Source organism: Pteropus alecto, unplaced genomic scaffold (assembly GCF_000325575.1).
Source record: "Pteropus alecto unplaced genomic scaffold, ASM32557v1 scaffold71, whole genome shotgun sequence".
Classification (NCBI taxonomy): Eukaryota; Metazoa; Chordata; class Mammalia; order Chiroptera; family Pteropodidae; genus Pteropus; species Pteropus alecto.
The window spans coordinates 11,623,414-11,644,679 of NW_006433024.1; the positions used below are offsets into that span (position 1 = coordinate 11,623,414).

Below are 21,266 nucleotides of genomic sequence, written 5' to 3' on the forward strand. Positions count from 1 at the left end.
GCAAAAGCTTGTGAGGCTGCAGACGCATCTAGTACTCTCTTGGTGACTCTGGCAGCATTTTTCCCTGAGCTGAATCGCTACTCCGACTAGGACAGTGAGTTTAGGCAAAGAGCAGTTGTCTGTCTGTGTTCCAAAACACCAAACAATAAATTAACATGGCCATCTTCCAAGCCTGTTGTAAAATATCAGATGAAGAGAGGCTGGAATTTAATTTCCCCCAAAGGGGATGAGAAAAATCTGAATCGATTAGTCATTATTATAGGCCCCTCTGACTTAAAATATAAAGTTATATTTAATAGTAGTAAGCCTCTGAGGAAAAAAGAAATTAAAGCAGAGATCATACATAATATTATGGATTCTAGAAGGGGGTTTTAATTATTTAAGCCTACACCTTCCTTTAAATATTCGAGGAATAAGGCTTGGCCATAAAGTGAGTTATATAAGTTATCCAGCTAAAAATTGGTAGAGTCTAAGTCAAATATTGCCTCTACTCAACTGTGTTATTTCTTACCATCTCAATGTCATTATCTGAATTAGCTGTGTTATGCAATAAAATGAAATACTATTTAATTAAGATTCCCTGTCATCTATTCTAAAACCAACCCTTATACTTACTTGTATGGTTGTTTACAAAACTGTCTCTTAAGCAGCAACAATGACAAGTGGAATGAGAAGAAAGGAGGAAGAAGAGTGGGAAACTGGGTTTTCCTTTCAGGAAAATCATAAGCAAATGTTGCATGAGCAGTTTTGAACTCACCCCATTCAAGAACAATCTACCTATAGTGCAACCTGCCTGGGTTAGCACTCAGTGGCCTTTCTCCTAGGTTTTAGCCAGAAAGTACCAGATAGGGAAACCATTAATCTCGTCTGACCACTAGATTTACAAAACTGTCACATCAGAATTGCTTCAGGCTCTTTGCTTACACTTAATCTTCCTAGGCTCCCAGGTCCTACTACTCTTATTCACAATGTGAAAATTCCCATGTGGTACTTTTTCTTGGCTTGGAATAAATTCACTTGGAGAATAAGCAAAGCAAAAGCAACAACCCAGATAACTGCATGGCCCTGAGAGTTTAAGAGCAATGAGGGGGAAGAGCTACTTCCCTTGGGTGTAACTGCTGAGCATGTTAAGTCACCAAACCAGGCAAACACCGCTGAGACTTGTTTCAGCAAGAGTGTGAACTACGGGGAGTTCTTTCTGAGCTTCGGTATACCTATTTGGATTTACTGCTATATTTCATGGGAAAATAGAGCACAGACAGAAGCCTTGATCCTGAAAAAAGTGAAATAGTGTACCATAACATTTGCTACTGAGAACATAGGGAAAGTGTGGTATTTGCAAAAAAAAAAAAAAAAGTGGCAGGATTGAGTTTCCTTGCAAGGACCCAGTAAGTTACTTAACTCTGAAAGGGCTTCTTGATTTTTACTTAACTCTGAAAGGGCTTCTTGATTTTTAATACACGTGAAAATAACGTCATGCATGAGTAGGAATGACCTGAGACCCTCTAATCAACAGGTCACGGGATTCCTGGTATTACTTACCAGGAGTATATCGTTCTGAGAACTGAATTTTCCCTAAGCCTTTCTCAGCTTTCAGCAGTCTAAATCCAGGCATCCTTGCTTTAGGCTTTCATGAATATCCAGACTAAATAACAGTTGGAAAAGAGAAGTAAATATTTGTCTTTTAGGGGACATGGTAACTTCTGCAGGAAATGGGATTATAGGCTGTGTTTCCACACCCTGTAGTAACTATTGAACCTGATAGCTACCTGGTTCAATATCATCACCTGAAGTCCTATATCGAGGATCTGTGTGACCTAGATCATTGCCTGGATTCTCTGATGCTCTTTGCATGGGGAGGACATCCTCAAAGATCTAAGATAAAACCTTACCTTGAGAGAGAAGCCATTCTTCTCACTGATTGGATTTGATTCGTTGAATGGTAAGTAGGTAACCTATGATGATTTCACTTGGGTTTCTCAATGGGCAAAAATGAGAGAGGGAAGGATTAACATCTGCTTAGGTTTTCTTCTGAAACAATTCTGATTCCTAAAAAGAGTAAATAAGTCTATAACAAAATGGTGTTGCCAAAGCACTGACTTAGAGACCTCACAGGATGTAGTGTATGCACCTGGCCTGCCATGTCTGTATATAAATATAACATTTATGCATCTTCCAATATTAGTGTATGATTATAATCATTTTTATCTGTGTTGGACCTGTTAATATAAATCTACGCATATAACTGACAGGTCTTACATATCCTTTTTAGAAAAAGTTGTTAGAGGTACAATCTGGATCTATTTGTTCTGTTTATGGCACATATACTGGACAAGGAAAACCCCAAAGGACATGGCATGAGAAGAATGAATGAGGCCTAAAAAAATCAGAGGGCACAGTCATATGTCAGCTCTACATGCATCCTGGATTTTCAAGCTTGTCTTGAATTTGAGAAAGTGTTTATTTTTAATATGTTTTGCTGAATCCAGATAAATGTGATCTCCTTATTAAGGAACTTATTGCATACAGTCTCAAACTAGAAAAACCTGCTTTGTTAAGCTGTGCATCTTGTTTCTCCTGAACACACTGTCCCCTTACAGATTTACAAGCCAACTGGGTAACTAGGAAAAAGCTGAAGACAAAGCAAGCCAAGAGGACATTTAGGCAGAGTCTTGGGAAGATGATCCCGAGACAACTCCTTCGAGAAGCATGTCAGCCTGTCTAAGTGCTAAGCTGGCTTTAAACAGCAAAAACCACAAGCTCCTAGATGCCTTGCTTAGATCCTTCTCACCATAAAAAAAGCTCTTGGGCGCACCACTTAAAGACAATCCTTAACAGTTTCACAGCTGAATCCAAGAACTGTCCGCTTGATCCACAACATTTGCTATAAAGGATACATTTTCCACAGTTACATTTCAGCACATCCTTGGCCACCCTGTTAACTGCCCATATAATGAAAATGAAGACCAATGTCACTTTTTTTTAAAATGCAAAAATCTGCTTAATACTGCTGAATAGCAATCCTTATCCAAAAACAACTAGGGTTTAAGGGACACAAACAATTGGAATCTCTTGTCTCTTGTATGTTCCAAAGGTGTCTGCTTTGGAAAAGTCACAAGGAGTAGGTGATAAAGGGTATGTGATGTTTACAAATATCCTCTCCTTAGAGAATTTGGAGTCTATGACCATTCATGAGTATCTCAGCATCCATCTGCCGGCCTCAGATACCTCCTTACTCCCGTGTGCGGACCAAGGTTCTACACATTCCTTAGGGTTGAATGTGCTTTATTTATCAATGATTCATGTTCAAGTCCTCAGCAAACTCCCAAAGCCCACAACCTTAGGAAAATACTGTGGGTTATTCAATAGAAAATGAGGGGAGAGACATTGAAAAATCTAGCTTGCACAATCAATCATTCAGGATTTGTTGGGTGTCTACAGCATGCAAGGCACTGTACTACTCCAATTATATTATTTATTCTCCCAAACTTTCACAGCCTTGAAAAGGTTCCATCTTTGAGTTGAATTGTGTAGAGCTATGCTTTGTTCCCATTTCATGGTTCAAGGTTGCCCTGACTTTGCCATAGGAATGTCACCTTTATAGGATTTTGCACATATGTCTGTTTTCTGGTCCTTTCCACAGAGAAGACTAGGGCTCTGCTTCAAACTGTGTCCTGTAGTTGGTTTTATGTGCTTTGATATAATATAACAAGAGGCTTTCTACTTATTAGATAAGTGACAATCTTTTTGTTTTTATCAAGAGATGGTATTAAAAGAGGCACAGCCAACACAACTGTTCTCCATGTGTAAGAAGATTAAAATGATTAGGCCTTTTAGTTTGATGAGAATATTATTAAAATAATTTGGGGATCAAAAATGTCTTTTTGTTAGAAACCCAAACAAGAATTTTATGGGGAAACAAAGAAAGTGAAGCAGAGATCAAAATAATCTCACTTGATTTCACTATGCCAGGTGAATGCAAAGCAAACGAAAATGAATTTGAATATTTGAATCTGGTTAAAATTTATGTTGACTGTGCTCCCTTAGTTTTGTCAATGTATACAGTAGTTACATGTCAATTACATTCTAATCCATTATCAAATTTTAAGCAATTTATGAAACATACTCTGAAATTTCAATAATAAATTTCCACAGACTAGGTAGAGGAGAGCAGAGACTCAGTGGGTTCCATAATCAGCATCCTTAAGAGTTTGGCTCCCCTTACGACTCTCTTGGAAACATTTAGCTAAAAAGAGGACACAGAAGATAAATTGTCACTGTTCCCTAAAACAGGTACTTGCTTTTATCAACACATGGGCAAGCTCTACAAGACATTTAAGAATCACTTCTCGAGGCTTCTAGAAGTGCGTAACGAGGTGAAGCACGGAGAACACTTGAAGGAATAACACACTGAGTGTCTGCTCACTATCCCAGATCCCTGGAGTGTACCGCACTGCTTAGTTGTGTCCCCTGGGAAAAGAGCAGCTACGGTTCTGCATCTTGAGAAAAAAAAAAATAAAGGAAGCTGGCAAGAACGCGTCTTCAATTCAAACTGATTCCTCCAGCAGCAACCATTCAGACGATAATACAAGTGAGAAAATTAGATGGTTACAAAGCATTATTTGGCAAAGACACAGCACCATGCCTATCACTGACTCACAACAGATCCTCTAAGCCTCAGCTAACAGATTAAGTAAACATAGAAATATATGCATTTTTTCCTTTTTAAAGAAAGCTTGTTTATATCCTCTTTTACCATAACATACGCTGGGGAGTTTATTCAAGAATTTGTTGAGAGTCATATTCTTATTTTTCACGTTTCCAAGGTTCTTCCTCAACACTGCATTCTGCTGACTTTCCGTTGGCTGCCAGAGTTACCTGAAAATAATTATCATCAACATCCAGCTTACAGGCCACGTACCAGAAAACCACCCCAGGGGTTATGTGGAGGAGCACCAGATCCAGGTTGTACTGCACGACTTATATATTAATTTTAAATGTTGTTCTTCTCAAACTGATTTTGAGCTGATCTTGGTTTTCAACACTGATTTGTGAACATTAAAACACATATATTTGCCTTAGAGGGTAATGAGGGACTGGAGACACTTTGCAATTTGGGGGATATAAACTGTGCTTTTAGAGTTGTGGGTGTGTCTAACTACCCATAGACCCGTCATCAAACAGTAATGCAATCCTTAACAAATAGTGCCCATGTGCTACTCCATACAACCACAGAGAAAAACAATCCAGAACTAGGCAGCTAGTTCTACTCATGCATGTGAAAGGTTCAGTTGCAATGAGGCCAGGTGAATTTTATACACATCCAATTTTAAAATCAGGAATCATGATGGTCTGTTTACCATATAAGCTATCCAGATTTTAAAAATTAAAAATAAAAGAGGGGATTAAAAGCCTGAGATCAGTGACATGTCTATTTAAATTAGTTCAATGCAGACATCTAAAAAATGTAATCACCAGACTGTCTATATTATGCTTCTCTGGCTCTAAGCAAACTGAACCCTTACACAATATGGTGGGGCGGGGGGGATTCCCCTCCACTTCTACACAGTTTTCCTAGCTTACCTTCCATCTGTCTGTCCTCAACGTCATGTGCAAACTTAAACCCACGACTGATATTCCACATAATGGAGAGACTGGATTTATGGAAGCATTAGAATATGGAGATATGACAAACGCAGCAATGTTTGAAAGAAATCTGACCTTTTTCTTACCCAAGTGGCAGTGAAACGCATGCGTTAGGGACACACACAACATGCTAGGAACAGAAGGCCAACTGCCCTTCACAAACCAAGCAAGTGAAAATAAAAATTGGCCATTCCTCCAATCCCCATTGGCCCCTACAGTGTTTCAGAAAAACCATGCAACAAGCAATGACCTCCTCACATGCAGTTATTATGATTAAAATTAAAAAGCTATTGTATAACTTTCAAACTACTCATTACAAGGCAAGAGTTTGAAAATAGAAAGAGCAATGTGACATAACGGTGCTTGAAGTGGTTAAAGTTTTGACCAGAGCTGCAGCAAATTGGTTTCCCCTTCAGTGAACTGTCAGGAGATACTTCCAGGAAGGGACAAACCATCTGCCTGGAGAAAGTTGCCTGTTCACTCAGACCTTGGAATGTGCCTATGTGGCTTTCAGTGATGAACCAGATCAATAGCTGTGCAAAATTATAAATCACAATGTGGTGCCTTGGAAAACTAGACAGCACTTGGGGATGGGGGTGTTTTTTTTTAAATACCGGGTCCTATGTTTCAAAAGTAGCTGGGAGAGCAGCTTTTTTGGCATGGTTGGGTTAAAGGGAGTCGGAACTCCATTCCCCCATCCATTCAACCCCTTTAAATACCGGGGCCTGTGTTTCAAAAGTAGCTGGGAGAGCAGCATTTTTGGCATGGTTGGGTTAAAGAGAGTCGGAACTCCATTCCCCCATCCATTCAACCCCTTTCTGCTCCAAACACCTGGGTAATAGAAAAAAAAAAAAAAGCAGAGGAGGGAACTGCCAGGAACCATTGGCATCTTCCATCTCAGTTTCTAAAAAGCAGTGAGACAGAATGGACCAGAAGGAAGTTCCAAAGCATAAATAAACGTGTTCCAGATACTCTGGGAAAGTGTGCAAATTCATCTCCACAGCTCTGGCTGCCTCTTTCGCATATCAGTGTCAACTCAGTTAGTTGATCTAGAGTGGGAAGAGTCAATTTGCCTCACCTAGCAAAGGCTGAGGACCAACATAGTGAGCTGAACCTAACCATTTCACTAAAAAGTGCAAACAGCTGGAATAGCTATTAAACCAATATGGCCATTTCACCATTTCCATGACATGCTCAGTTTCACCATTTGACCAGCGAAATGCTACTTCGCCGATAAGTTTGCAAGTGGTTGGTTGGGTAGTCAATTATAGAGACTGAGCTACTATCTCTATAGAACGGTCAGCAAAAAAAAAAAAAAAAAAAAAAAGATTATCTGAATTAAAGCATAGGGTCAAGATGCTAAAAGGACACATTCAACAAATATTTCTAGAGAGCCTACTAGAAATATGCCAGGCACTGCTTCAGGTGCTAGGACACAGCAGTGATAAATGGGGACACAGTCTCTCTCCTCATGTAGGCTTACTTCCTATTGATAGCGACAGTTGACAAACATCTCCTTGTGGGACTTGAGTTGTTCTGCTTAAAAACTGAAGCAAATTTTTCCCGATATGCTTGATATCCTTTAAGAAAAAAAATCTAGGACATCTGAAATTTAGAGATGTTTTCATGCCTATACAAAACGATATTATTAAGAAGCCTCTTAAGACACTCCAGAAGGGCCACGACAGAGGCAATTAACCACTAGGATTGCAAAATTAAAAAAATATATGTATTTTCATCTTGTTTCATACTATACTATATTTCCTTGTATGGAAGTAATTTGGGGCCAAGCCTTATCTCCTCTACAGAATAGTACATTCATCTTGCTTTCCTCCTATTCCTAATTCAGGGCTTTGCAGATAATGGCCACTCAATAAACACTTGATGAATAATCAAAATATAGGTCATAGGAATGAGATGGGAGTGCTCATCTAAGCCTCACAAGGCACACAATAAATACTGATTAAATATAACAGAGCATAAAGTCATTCCTTGGGAATGTTGAGTTGACCCAAGCTAACATTTTAATGGGGAATAATCCAGCACATTCATTTAAATGTGGGAAACACTTTCTAGGAGAATGGAGTATACACTTTAAGTACATCTGAATTTCTAATAATGAGCCATTTTCACTGAGTTAATTTACGCGATTGCCTCTTGATGAATGGGGTCCCTCTGGGTGGGGTCCCTCCCTGCTTTGTATCAGAGCCCTGGTTCACTCACACGTGTACCTGATATAGAGGGGATGAGCAAAAGGTAGTGGCTAGTCTGTTAGATTTCTGGACCTATGTTGCTGCCCACTAAAGAGAACTGCTTCTGTGTTAACCTCAGTTGCCCAGCAGAAGCCATCGGATATATTTAGAACAACGTACAAGTAAGACAGAAAGAAATTAACAAATGAAATGAGATCTTGTCAACAAGAGTCAAGAAGATATCAGAAATCTGTACTGAGCCTGGAACCATTTTAGCAACCCAACCCCCAGAGGTGACTCTGCTCACCTGCCAGGGTTTCTCCAAGTTTGCTTCACTCTGGTCATGACACTCTGTCTTTGAGAATGTCAAGTTAGTTACAGTGAATGCTAGACAGAGCCCATCAAGCTTTAAGACTTAGCACCCAACAGCTTGGAAGAGTCCAGAACATCCATGCTTCAGGAAAGATGGCACTGCTGGGCAGTGAGAAATGTAGTGTTTTATTTTTAGAAGACCTCTACAAATGATTGTCTTTCCTTTACTTGAAATTTGTTACCCATTCTTGGAGCAAAGTGACTGCCAAGTCAAAACTCACCTTCCCACAAAAATAAGAGAAAGATAGCTGCGTAGCTATGTGGGCACATTTTTGACCAATACATGATACAAAGAAAGAAGAAATGTTTGTGCTATATAAATCAAATGATTCTGGGTATTTCTCTTGATGTTTCACCTGAGGAATAGACTATTTGAATGCCAGCGAAATCCTAGGGATCACAAATTCTTGGGCACAATATTCAAGAAAACCAATCAAATTTGTGAAGTGGGTGGATGGGGGCATCAGAACGACTGTTATGCATCATATGGATGAAAGAAGTGACTGATTGGCTCTTTCACTGTTAGGCCTGTTGATTTCCAGCCATGTTAGACACAGAGTTAGATGATCTGGGACTCACAGAAGCTTGGGTTACATGATTCTTTAGAAAAATAAATATGACAATAATACGTGCAGGGCTTTGGTATTTGTTTTAAGAAATCGAGCATGCACTATTATATACAGGTCTCGATATCCATGAATGGGAAAGGTACCTTGCACTCATCTACTATGACAGAGTTGTGTGCAGCATAGACACATTGATTAGAGTTGCTTTCCCTATGATTCTTCATGTCATCATAAATGGACTGGGTCTTGGTCATTTCAATATCTTCATGCACTCGGTGCTGGGAATCAATGGTATCCAACTCGGACTTGGAGAGGTGATAGACAATCCCAGCCCCAAAAGAGTCACCCACAACATTGACTGAAGTTCTCATCCTGTCCCTGGGGACAAAGAACAGAAAATGTTTAGTGAGGAAGCAGAACGCTATGGTGGTTGAGAGGCCAAGGTCTAGAACCAGAGTCCTAAGGTTGAGTTCTGGCTCGACCTTTCCCTCTGCCTGATCTGGGGCAAGTTACTTAAACTTTATAAGCCTTCATTCCCTTGTTTATCAATTGGAGGTAACAATCAGACTTCTCTCATAAGGTTGTATGAAAATTAAATGAGAAAATGTATGTAAATTGCTTAGAAAATTGTCTGGTGAATGGTGAGCACCCAATAAACAATAGCAAAGAAAAAAGAGGAGGAGGGAAGGAAGAATTAGAGGAAAATAATGTGTCCAGATCTCAGAATTAGGACCCAGGCTCCAGATACTCCTAGCAATTCCTCTTGATTTAAACTGTTCTTCCAAGACTCCACTTTGAAGATTACCTCCACTTACTTTATTTTCCAGGAAAGAAAAACTACCTGTGAATTCTCCCAACACACATATATACATAGACAAAGTTGTTGGGTAAGAAACTCAGCCACAATTTTCTCCCTGACCAATATGTGTAGTGACTATGTGGCCTGGAAAACTCAAAATACATTGTTTTGCTTTCTTTATTAACCTAAAAAACCTAAATCTTCCAGAGTATCTCTTGAACCAGGAAGTGTTAAGAAAAATCCTTCCTGAAATCTTGTTTTTCAAGTTCTGATTTGAAAAAAATAAAATGTTTGCTAACTCTTCCTCTTAGAAGGTCAGCACCAGCAAAACTAATTAAGTTCTTAAAAGTAAGCTATGTTCTCTCACCCATAATTTGAAAACAGTGTGAAGAGTCTTTTTGACCATGTTGATGATAATCAAAGTTCTAAAGAGAAGAATGCTGGAAAACCACACACACACACACACACACACACACACCCCGCGGGCGGCCGCGCGCGAAGGATTTTCAGTAAAGATGGTGCTGCGGCATTCTAGTCTAGGACACTCTAGCCTTCGATTCTGGATTTTCAGTAAAGATGGTGCTGAGGCATTCTAGTCTAGGACACTCTAGCCTTCGATTCTAAAAACATATATATAAGGATGCTAGACTTAGCTCAAGTCAAAGTAGAAACTTTAATTGGTTCTTGGAACAAAGGCTTAAAATAAATTCTAGTTGTTATCAAATTTATTTCTCATTACAGAATAATAACAATGAAGCTGCACTAGGAGAAGTCTGGCCTGACTCCCTTGCAAAGAGCTTGTGAGCCAGCTGTCCTTCTGGTTTCAAGCAAGAAAATGTTGCCCATCAGAAAATACAGGTCAGAGCCCAACTTCAACTCTCGGGGGCATCTCTCCATCTGAGAATGCTCTTTTCCTCCCTTCTGCTTTGGAGAATTTGCTTCAGGATGTGTATGAATGAAGACTGGGTCTTGGGGTCATTCACAAAAATCAGGTACTTGTGGAGATTGTTAGAAAGTCCCAGTATAAGGGAATGAGGAGGAATACATGACAGTAGTTAAGGAAGAACATGTACTCTGGAGGCAGCCCAACTTGGATTCAAATGCCAGCTTTCTCCCTTACCTGTTGGACAACCCTGATCATATTAACATTCGTGAACCTTAGTTCCCTCATCTATAAAATGGAAATAATAAAAATGTCTACTACATAAGGGTTGTTGTGAAAATTAAATCAGATAACAAAGTGCTAGCAGTTCCAGACATTTAGTAAGAACTCACAAAACACTAATTATTACCTGACATGTACTTTTAACATTACTGTTAATCTCACTAAGTCAATTTCAATATATTTTTGGCAACTCCCAGATAGAACATCTAAATGTGCCTGGTTAAGCTACTGTCTCCTCCTGAAAACATTAACCCTGTTTATAGGACAGTTCTTCTGGCAACACTCCCAACTAACCAGCTGAGTTATTTGTCCACCATACGGTTAAAGTCTACTTTATTGTTTTTCAATTATACTTTCAATCCCTCAAAGAATGTGTTCTGTGTCATGTACCCTACAGCCTTGACTAATTGTTAAATTCTGGAGTGCTAAAGTCTTCAAGAGGAATGCTCTGAGTACTCATTTATCTCATGGCCCAGAAAAATCTGCCTTATTGGCAAGTAGAACAATCAAAGGTGCTGTTGGCGGTGGTGGTGATGATGATGATAATGATGATGATAGCTAACATTTATATCACATTTAATATGTATAGAGATATGCTTTATAGATATTACTTTACTTAATCCTCACCACAACTCTATAAGAAGTATTATTTTCCACATTTTTTTTTAGAGGGAGGAGAATTTATTGCCGACCAAGTGCATGGGGCTTAACAGCACCAAAGCATGAGCTCCCACATCCCAGAGAGATTAAGAGGCTTCCTAGAGTCACACATCCTAGAAAAGTCATAGAACCAAATTTGAACACAGGCACTATGACTGCAGAATTCACTGTCTGCCACATGATGCAAAGGACCTGGGAGCCACACAGCTCTGATTTTGAATCCACTTACTAACTGTGTGATCTGGATGACTTTCTCAACCAGAATTTTTCTCATGCAGTTAAAATAACTATTTTATGAGATTTGAGAAAGACAAAACCAGTTACTGACCTATAGTTGATACTCATTATGTGCTCTTTCCCCTTTAGGTAGAACCATCACTCATACCCCATCAAGTGGGCAAAAGCATGAAATACTAAGCTTAAGGATTAATAACTTTTTCAGTTTAATAAATCCATTTCCACTCAAATGGGTAATTCAAGTGTACAAACTCCTGTTTCCTCAGCCGTTGACTTTTTTTGAAACCAAATCGCTCTTTGAGCAGCCACTGAACCAAGTTTTGGGGAGAGAATTTCTGGGTGAGCTTTCCCCAAATTCACCCACTGCTCATATCTCTTCCACACTCTCATATCTCCTTTAATTTGAGGTGGAACTCTGGCCAGTGAAAATAGCCATCAGGACAGGAATGAATGAAAGACAGAGTTGGGTCGAATCAAAGCATACTTATATTTGACACCAAAGTCAAGATGGAAAGGACCCTGAACTTAGGGCTAAAACTTTAACCCAGATCTTCTGGTTCTCTTACCTTAAGCAAATCACTTCTCACCTGAGCATGAAATATAAAATAAAGCTAATTCCAACTTCACAGGAGTTTGTGAGGCTTAAATGAGAGAAACACTTGGCTTGCCTTACATACTTATTAAAGATTGCAGGAGCATAAGAGCATGAAAATGGCTAAGTGGAAATAAAAAGAGAACATAGGCTCTAATATTTTCTGTGCTCTTCATTAGTTCATTCATTCATTCACTCATTCATTCAATAGATGAATAATGAGCATCTTCATGTGTGCAAGGCACTATGCCAAGTGTCCAGGCAGCAAAGAATAAGACAAGACCTTTCCTATGCTTCCTTCTCCCAAAGAACCCATACTCTCTTTACTTGTCTGTGTTCCCCACTGGAGTAAGATAAATGTTCTATAGGAATAAATGCTGGTTGCTATGGGGTTTTGTAGGTAGGAGACTTTACCCACAGTTAGGCCCCAGGAAAGGCTTGAGTGGAAGTGTCTCGAGTTAGATCCCAAGGGTAAGTCTGAGATAATGAGCTAGAAAAAAACAGAAAAATAATACATGTGAAATCTTGGAGGAAGGAGCACTGGCAAGTGTTCAGGATCTCTGGTGAGTGTGGTGAGAGGCAGAAAGTAAGGCTGATCAAAGTTAGGACTTTATTCCAAGTGTAATGAGGAGCCACTGAAGAGAAAGAGTACACTCGTTCCATTATGAAGAATGGACTAAGCAGGGAAAGACCAAAAGAGTAAAATCCACTTAGTGAAGAGATAGTGGACATGGAGAAAGATGAATTTGAGAGAGTTAGGAGCTAGAATTACAGGACTTGAGGGTTGATTGGTCACAGAGAATAAAAGAGAAAAGAGTAAAAGACTCCTCTCAGGTTTCTGCTTTGGGCAGCCAGTGGACAGTGCTACCATATTTATGGGCATATGTCGTTAGGATGGGAAAGATTCTGGTGTCGGCTTGAACATATTGAGTGTGAAGGCTGCAACCTAGCAAAAGGGAGATGTCCCACAAGTGGTTCTGAATATGGACTAAAGATCGAGAGGGGCATCTGAGCTGCAGGTAGTAAAGTAGGAGTAAGAACACCTAGAGAGGCCACGGGTGGACACCACAGGCAGGTTTAGTTTATCCTTGGAGAGAATGCGGAGTGAGAAGAGAAGAAAATCTAGTCTAGAACCCTGAGGGTAAACAACACTTAAGAAATGAGCAAAGGAATAAGAGTCAGCAAAGATGTAAGGAAAGTAGAAGAGTTTGGGGGAAGCGTGTTTCAAAAATTAGGGTGTAGTGGACAAAGACCATTACTGCCTAGAGGTCAGGTAACACAAGGAAAAGAAGCGTCCCTTGGTTGTAGCAACAAAGGTCATTATTGACCCAGCAAGGGCAGTTTCAATACAGAGGCTGAGAGAGAAGCCAGCTCACCATAGGCTGAAAATTGAATGAGAGTTAAGGAAGTGGAGACATTATACATAATCGAGTTACTCAAGGAGATTGACTGAGAAGGAAAGGGGATGGTAGATGGAGGACAGAAGATGGAAGAATTTTCGGTTGGCTTCTGTGGCCACCAGGAGAATGTCTGACTAACTCTGGGGAAGTTTGACTCTGGCCAAAAGCAGGATATGGGAGTTTATGGTTCACATGTGGAAAATTTCTTCACAGGCAAATACTTTCATTTTCTCTCACAACAGCCCTGACCGTTTAGGAAACCCTGATGACCTCAGGAGCTTGTAGGCTACCTAGTAGAAAGAATTATAGAGTGCTTGATGCTATCCTTGGGTCTGGATGCTATGTGTCAGGGCGGAGATGAGAAGGGAACAGAATGTTTAATTGAATGGAATTCACTACAGATGACTATAGCTTTGGGGGCCGCCAGGGACCAAAAATGAGAGAGGGGCTTGACTAAGCTGTTTCACACTGAGGCACTGGGTCTGGTTCTCTGGAAGAAAGGCCAAAGGACTTTCTCTCTCTTTTCTGTCCCTCAGTCTAAATCCTCCAGCAGCAAGATAGTGGGATTGTCCGAAGGTCCTGGTTCTCACAGAATAACAGCGAAGGAAGCAAGGTCACCCAAAATTCATCTGGTTTCTTCTATCACCATGTGTATAAGTCCCCACATTGCATATATTGGCAATTTCATATGACTCAACTTAACGATCATAGAAATAAGCCATGGTGTCTGACTCTCAGGATGTGGGGTGTGGCAGAGGGGTCACCTGAGAAGGCTGGCATAATTCTGAGCATCCAACGGCCAAATCTACATGAGGTTGGGGAGGGAAGGAGAGCCCATGGAAGCACTGGTTGAGTGTGAACTTTGGATTCAAGCCTGGATTGCAATCCTGGCTCCAGCGGGGCAGGTTACTTAGTCTTTCCTGCTCAGCTTTCTCATTTGTAAAATACAAAAAGCAATACCCACCTCCAAAGGTGTTCCGTGGTTGACTAACATGTATTGAGTTCTTTTCATCTGGGCGGTCCTTTGCCAAACCTCTCCCTTAAGTGACTGAAAGAATTTAGAAAGGGGGCCTGTACCAGGCTTGACGTCATGCCTGACACAAACTCAGTGCTCAGCTTTAGCTACTCATCATTATTGTTACTATGAGTCCAAGTGAAAAGGGGAGTAGATCACTTTCTCTTTTATTCCTCTACCAAGTCTTACCCTTTCCTCTTCTTACACCTAGCACACTCTGTTGGGATTCTTTGACCACATCTCTTCCCATTCATAAACTATAAGTTCTTTGAGGGCCGATACCATGTTTTATCTGTTTATGATACGGAGTGGCCACAGGAAAGGGGCAGGCAGGTATGTGAAGGACGCAGGGCAGGGATGGTTCGTTAGTTTAAGAGGGCACATTAACTCTAGACAGAGAACTGGTTTTTGTTCAGCAAACTTCGGTTGGATGTTTTGGTGGTGAAGAGTTAGGACTCTGGGCAAGAGAGGGGAGACACGGAAAGCCAAATGATCTTGCCTATGAAAACGAGAGAGGTGTCCTGAAAGCTGAGAAAAGACACAGAGTTGGAGGGAAAAAAGGCCCAGCAAGGTGGGGAGAGACCGGGACTAACTAAGTACAGGGAGAGATTCCTCAGGATGGAGAACACTGAAGCATGTTTTCTTTTTGTTTGTTTGTTTGCTTGTTTGTTTTAAGAAAAGGGATGCCTAATATTAAACTTTTACTTTTTGGGCTACTGAAAATTGATGAACAGTGATGACTTCAGAGAAATAAGATTTGTGATGGTAGGGGCAGAGAAATTTTCCCTTCTTCCCTTCTACATTCTTTGGCTGATCTAATAATTAAATCAACATAAGACAGATGAACAGGAGAAAAACAAATTTAATTTTGTACATATGGGAGTGCCATAAAAATATGAGACTCCCAGCAGTCAGGCATTTGAGGATCACATACCACCCTGAGCTAAGGAGAAGAAGGAAGGGGTCTGGGCCTCCAAAGGGAGGGAAGACAAGTCACAGGATGATGAGAAGGACAGATGTTTGGTAAACAAATCTTTGCCCTGCCATGCAGATAAGTCTCTCAGATGAAAAAGTTATCTCCAGTAATCGCTCTCTTCCCTGGTACAGGCCCCTTTCTAAATTCTTTCAGTCACTTAAGGGGGAGGTAAAAAATTTTTCCTAAGTCTGTCGGATCTTGATTGCCTTCAGCTCAAAATAATCCACATGCCAACTGACGCATTCTGGAGTGGCCTCTTCTGCTCCCCTTCAAGATTCAATTGTAGGTGAAGGGAGATTTGTTTATTTGTTTGTTTTTCATCTTATAACTCTCCTGAGTTTTGCCCATCCCCTTGTTTTTCCATGAGAATGTATTCCTCTTGTGATAGATGAAAGAATGATTTTGCTGTGCAGAAAATAGCCCCACTCCCACCCTGTCCCCACCAACTATAATCACATATTGAATCAGGGACACTGGGGTGGGAGAGGGAAGGACTGAGTAGAAAAGGGCCACATTCCATGCTCAGGTTGACATAGACTGGAGATGAGGTAAGATGTAGGAAAGAATTCAGTGGTAGTGGGAAATCAAAGCCAAAGACTTCAACATAAGGCCCTGGAATCTTCAGAGATAGTGTAGATGTAGGAATGACTTTTCTTTTCCACCAGATGTGGGGTGAGGTTTAAATCAGTTGTGAGAGTGTGTGTGTGTGTGTGTGTGTGTGTGTGTGTGTGTGTGTGTGTGTGTATGCATGTGCCTTAATGACGGAACAAGAACCCAAATTGGCAGGCCTGGAACAGCCCCAAGGAACAGCCAGATCATCTGGGTTTGAATCTCAGTTCAGTCATTTAATATCCAGCAAATTGGGATGTTACTTCTCTCTGAGCCTCAGTTTCCTCAACTGTAAAATGGAGGTAATACTGTTAGCTGCCTCGTAATTTGCTGTGACTTTTAGACAAGTCCATGTAAAGTACTTAGAACAATGTCTAACACTGAAGGAGCACTCGCTGAGAATTAGATATTAGTATCCTGTGTCCTTTTGACTTATTTTCATTGAATAAATTCATGAACTGTTAACTCTGTCAACTAGTGCTCAAAAAAGTATAGAGATGCTCAAATGCCCACAATCAAGAACTGTATTCCCTCTGCCCTATCTCTAGTCCATGGCTTCTAGAAGTGACATCCCTGGCTGGACTGCATCATCAGCATCACCTGGAAACTTGATAGACATGCCAATTCTTGGTCCTTACCCCAGATCTCCTCAATCTCCAGGAGGGATGATAATGGGGGAGCTTCAGAGTCCCCACTGCATTGTAGAGGCTCTTTAAGGCCTTCCTTATAAGTGCCATCTCAACTATATTCATATTAGCAAACATGTCTCCAGAAATGATCTCGCCAACAGTCTCATGTGATAAATGAGTCACAGATCCACTTGGTTTTCACTTTATTTTGGCTTTCCTTTTCCTATCTGTGGCCAGACCCAGTATTTATCACCTCTCCCTGGTAGTAGCTCCCAGTTTTCGCTTCATCGTGTCTCCTTCAAAGAAAGACCGGTGTCAGCGAGGTCTCTTAGAAATATCTACCAAGCATTCCTGAGACAAAGGGCCTTCTGGACTCCGGGGAAGGTTCTGGTTTTACTAGCCCCACCTATCCAGTGTTCTAAGACTCAAGCACTTTTCAGGGCTCAGAATCCTGGTTTCCACCAGGACATTTATGGAGGAGCTAAGCCTGTCCTTTGAAAAGTGTCCAGGGCTTGGCGGGCAGTAATGAGGCTGGCTGGTCTCCAGCAGTTGGCAAACAGCGTGGCACATTAAATGTCACTGCAGGCTTTGTTTGGTTTTAAATTGAAAAAATTTCTAGAGTTATGAAAGCTTACAAATCTTGCCTAGAGGAAAAAAAACATCCCATCTTTTTCTGTTTTTCTTCCATAGACTCCTTTACTGGGGAAGGACCAGCCTTTCCCTGCACCCCTATCTCAACTCATGCCCCTGTCCCACTCCTGCACTAATGGGCACCCAACAGCCACAAAACCCATGACCAGGAGCGTGCTTCCAGAACTCCTGTTTCTGGTGGGAAAGAATGTGGCACCATTACTAATTCAAAGCAGATCTGACCTAGCTACAGACCTTTGCGTGCATTTTCCCAAGATCCTCTACCCTCCCTTTTTCTTCTCTTCTTAAAAAGAACATTCATGCTTATTTGTATACAAACATCCATCAGGTGCAGAATCCTAGTCCTGGTCTTAACACTAGAAGGGCACTCAAGGGCATTCAAGGTCTAGACTCTGCTTTCAAGCTGGCAAGTTATTGTTCTCATCGTACCAGAGAGTAAACAAACACCCTGCCTGGAGTCCTGCGGAGAGTAAGTGCAGAGCTCAGACCCAGGGCACCTGCCTCTTCGCCTCTCTTCCCTTGATCGCCAGAGCCTCCCTCCATCTGAGATCAAACCCCAGAGCTAGAAACAGCTCTTCATTCCCTCCTTCCTTTCCAGTGCCAGCCTAGGATCAAGTTTTCTCATATACAATGTCATCAATATACCTAATCCCAATGTATCATCATTTTTTTGTTCGGCCAACTCCCTTCTGCTAGCACGTTTCAGCCCTGGAGATAGGACGCTCTGTGCTCCATGCAAGTGTGAGCATGTGAGCACCTGTGTGGGGTGATCAGGGAGGACCTGGCCCTCTTATTCCATTCGCTGACATTTAGGTCAGAAGTAGGCAGGGTCTGGGATGCTTCATGATCTGACTCCTATCCAAGAAGCTTGGAAGTAAATCACTGCCAAGAAGACCATGCTCACAATGGCTGACCCGCTGGGGCTGGAGGACTTGAATTGTAAAAGTAGCTGAGACCTTGATTGTACCCCATTTGTCCCTAGTTGTTTTGTTTTGTTTTAATCCTGGGAAGTGGAAAGAAAAACAGTTCCAACAAAGAATCCTCTGGTTAGTATGTAGAACCAGGGGTGACCCTAACAGCTGTCTTCCCCAATCGTCCCGTCTCTGGACCTCTCAGTTCCTCTTCCCCACTGTTAGACCCGCAGTAATAACTAGGAAGCTGTGTGGAGTGTGGTGAAGGGCCCTGGCCTGGCCGCACAAGCTCTCTTATGTCCGGGGCGGGAGATTTGACCCTTCTGATTCCAGGCTTTTTAGGAACTGAAAACAGAGGTAAAGAACACCGGGGTATCCACGAAATATCAGTTCTTTTTCTTCATAATATTAATGCATTTTCTCCATTCAAAGGCATTTGCATTATAATGGGGCGAGGCAGCCTCTAGAATAATAATTTTTTAAAAAGACGACTCTCCAATGGTGAATTTCAGACCTCAGAAACAAGCCCTAAAAAAGACTAGGCAATGTCGTTGCAGCAGGCAAGGGACGGACACTTGATCGCATCATGGGTTTGAGAAACTCAAAGGGCAAAGAGGTGGAGAATGCAGTAAGCAAAAGTCACAGGATAAGTAGAAGGGACATTAGTAGCTTCCTCTGTCTTTCTTCTTGTGTGGAAAGGCCTCTAGTTATCACGCAGCAGTCCTGTGGTTAACTTTAGCATGAATTTATTGAGCTCCTACTGTATGCTCTGTTCTCAAACCATTTTGCCTGTGTCGTCATTTTCTCTCTGTCCTCCTCACCAACCAAATCCTGCCCTACTCTTCTGTCTCTTCATCCTATCCTCCCCAATCCTTCTGCCCTGACCCCACCACCGAATCTCAGCTGCCCCAAGACTGCCTTGTCTGCAGACGTCGTGAGAAAGCTGCCCTTGGAGCCAGCACGGGGCCCAGAGAACCACCACACTAGCACAAAGGACCTCCACCACCAACTGAGAGAGACAGGCAGAGACAGGTTAGAGTTTGTTCCATGTGCTCTTCCCCTTCCCACTGAAGGCGTTTCCAGAGCATTTCTGGTTTAATTCAGGAAGATCTATGACTTTCCTCACAGCCCTCCTCCACTGAGGAGGTGATGTCCAGGGAGCCGCTTCTCATTTCTAACCTAAACGTCAATGCCAGCAAGTTGGATGGAGAGAGAGAGCAGGCTTCCTTCTAGCCTTCCCAGATGTCCTTCTTCCCTTCAGCCATTTTCATGTTTCCCTCTTTGGAAGGCTGACTAGAGGGGAAGGAACTTGTTTTACTGCTGGGGAAACTCAAGTCTATAAAATGTGGCTTCTGGCTCTTAAAATCTGTGCCAATCAATGTCAGAAAAAAAATGCCACTGACATGTGGGGCAGTTTAAAAACTTTGGCTACGGACCTCTGTGCCAGCACTTGTCACTCAGCTCCAAGAGTAGACAGGAGGCCTCAGCATACATAGCACAGAACATCAGAGCCTGAATGGGCCTTTAGCCCACCTATGGATTCCAACCTCCGTGTTGGGGATCATCTGGCTATAGCTTGTGAGTGGACAGTAAGTGTCTTACACTAGGAAAATGCCCGTCACTGGGAAAGATAGCTAGGCTATGTCTCCTCAGTCAAGGTCAAGATTCTCTGCATGGCCTTCGAGGCTATCCATCTTGCCTCGCATTTCGCCACTCTGACTCACACTGTGCTCCAACAATACTGAACCACTCGCAGGTCCCCACGCTCTTGCCGCGGTGCCTTCGTGCAGGCTGGCCTTGATTGGAATGTCCTGTTTCCCCCTCCACCTATGTATATTTGAGTAACTTCTACCTACCAATGACGATTCTGTTCAGTTATCACTGCCTTCAGAAGCCTGACTTTGGCCAGGATTGTGAAGGCGGTAGCCTCCAAAACCAAGCAGACCTAGTGTCAAATCTTTGTTCATTTTCAAGTCACATTATCTCCTTAAACTTCAGCTTTCTCATCTACAAAATAGGGGCGATAACACCAAACTCGTGTAAGAAGAAGACGTAAAGTGCTCAGTAGAGTAGCTGGGACATAGCAGACACTCAAACTCCGTAGCCATTCTCACAGTTAACTGATTTCTCCACTCTGCCCTCCCATCCTAGACTGGCATTGTGCCTCTCCCTACCACCATCCTTTTACCTGCGTGCTAGCCTTTAATCTACTTTATTGAAGAGTACATACAATACATGTACCCATTTTAAATACATGGTTTGATGAGTTTTGACAAATGTACAACCTATATGTACCTGTGTCTATGGAACATTTCTATCGCTCCTAAAGGTTTCCTTGAGCCACTTCCCCGTTAATCTTCACACCCTTTGCCAGGGCCGAGCCAACCACTGATCTCTTGCTATTGCTAGAGATTACACTGTCTTTCCTAGAGCTTCATATAAATGGAATCGTACAGTATATTCTCCTTTGTGCTTCATTCACTCAACATAATGGTGTGAGATCCTTACTGCTATGCTTTTAACTGTATTAAAATGTATCTGATTCCTCCACTAGACTGTGAGGCCCTCAAAGATTCTATCTTTTTCCTTTTTGGCTCCTAAGTAGGCACTCCGTAATGTCAGAGGGAAGAATGGAGGGAGGAGATGAGGGAGTCACAGCGAGGACGAGCTAAAGTCATGGCTGCGACCTTGCATCTTGTCCCCCGCTGGAGGCAGTACTCACGGCCCCAGCTGAAACCTATCTTCTAGCACTTACAGCAGCCAGTCTACAGCCACCAGCAGGCTGATGTCCTCCGTTGGCAGGCCCACAGCTGTCAGAATGAGGAGCATGGGGACCAGCCCAGCAC

General features: G+C 41.9%; 1 protein-coding gene across 4 annotated transcripts in view; it reads right to left on the bottom strand.

Moving 5' to 3' along the window:
• Positions 1-16: 16 nt before the first annotated feature.
• Positions 17-21,266, bottom strand: part of SLC1A2 (solute carrier family 1 member 2) — a 142,052-nt gene continuing 120,802 nt past the window's right edge. For all 4 annotated transcript variants that reach the window (XM_025044164.1, XM_015586303.2, XM_006908032.3 and 1 more), the window contains 2 exons: positions 8,923-9,154; positions 17-4,878 (listed from right to left, as the gene is read on the bottom strand). In XM_025044164.1, coding sequence (XP_024899932.1) covers positions 4,807-4,878; positions 8,923-9,154 — 304 coding nt within the window. In that variant the 3' untranslated portion in view covers positions 17-4,806. The remainder of the gene's footprint in view (positions 4,879-8,922; positions 9,155-21,266) is intronic.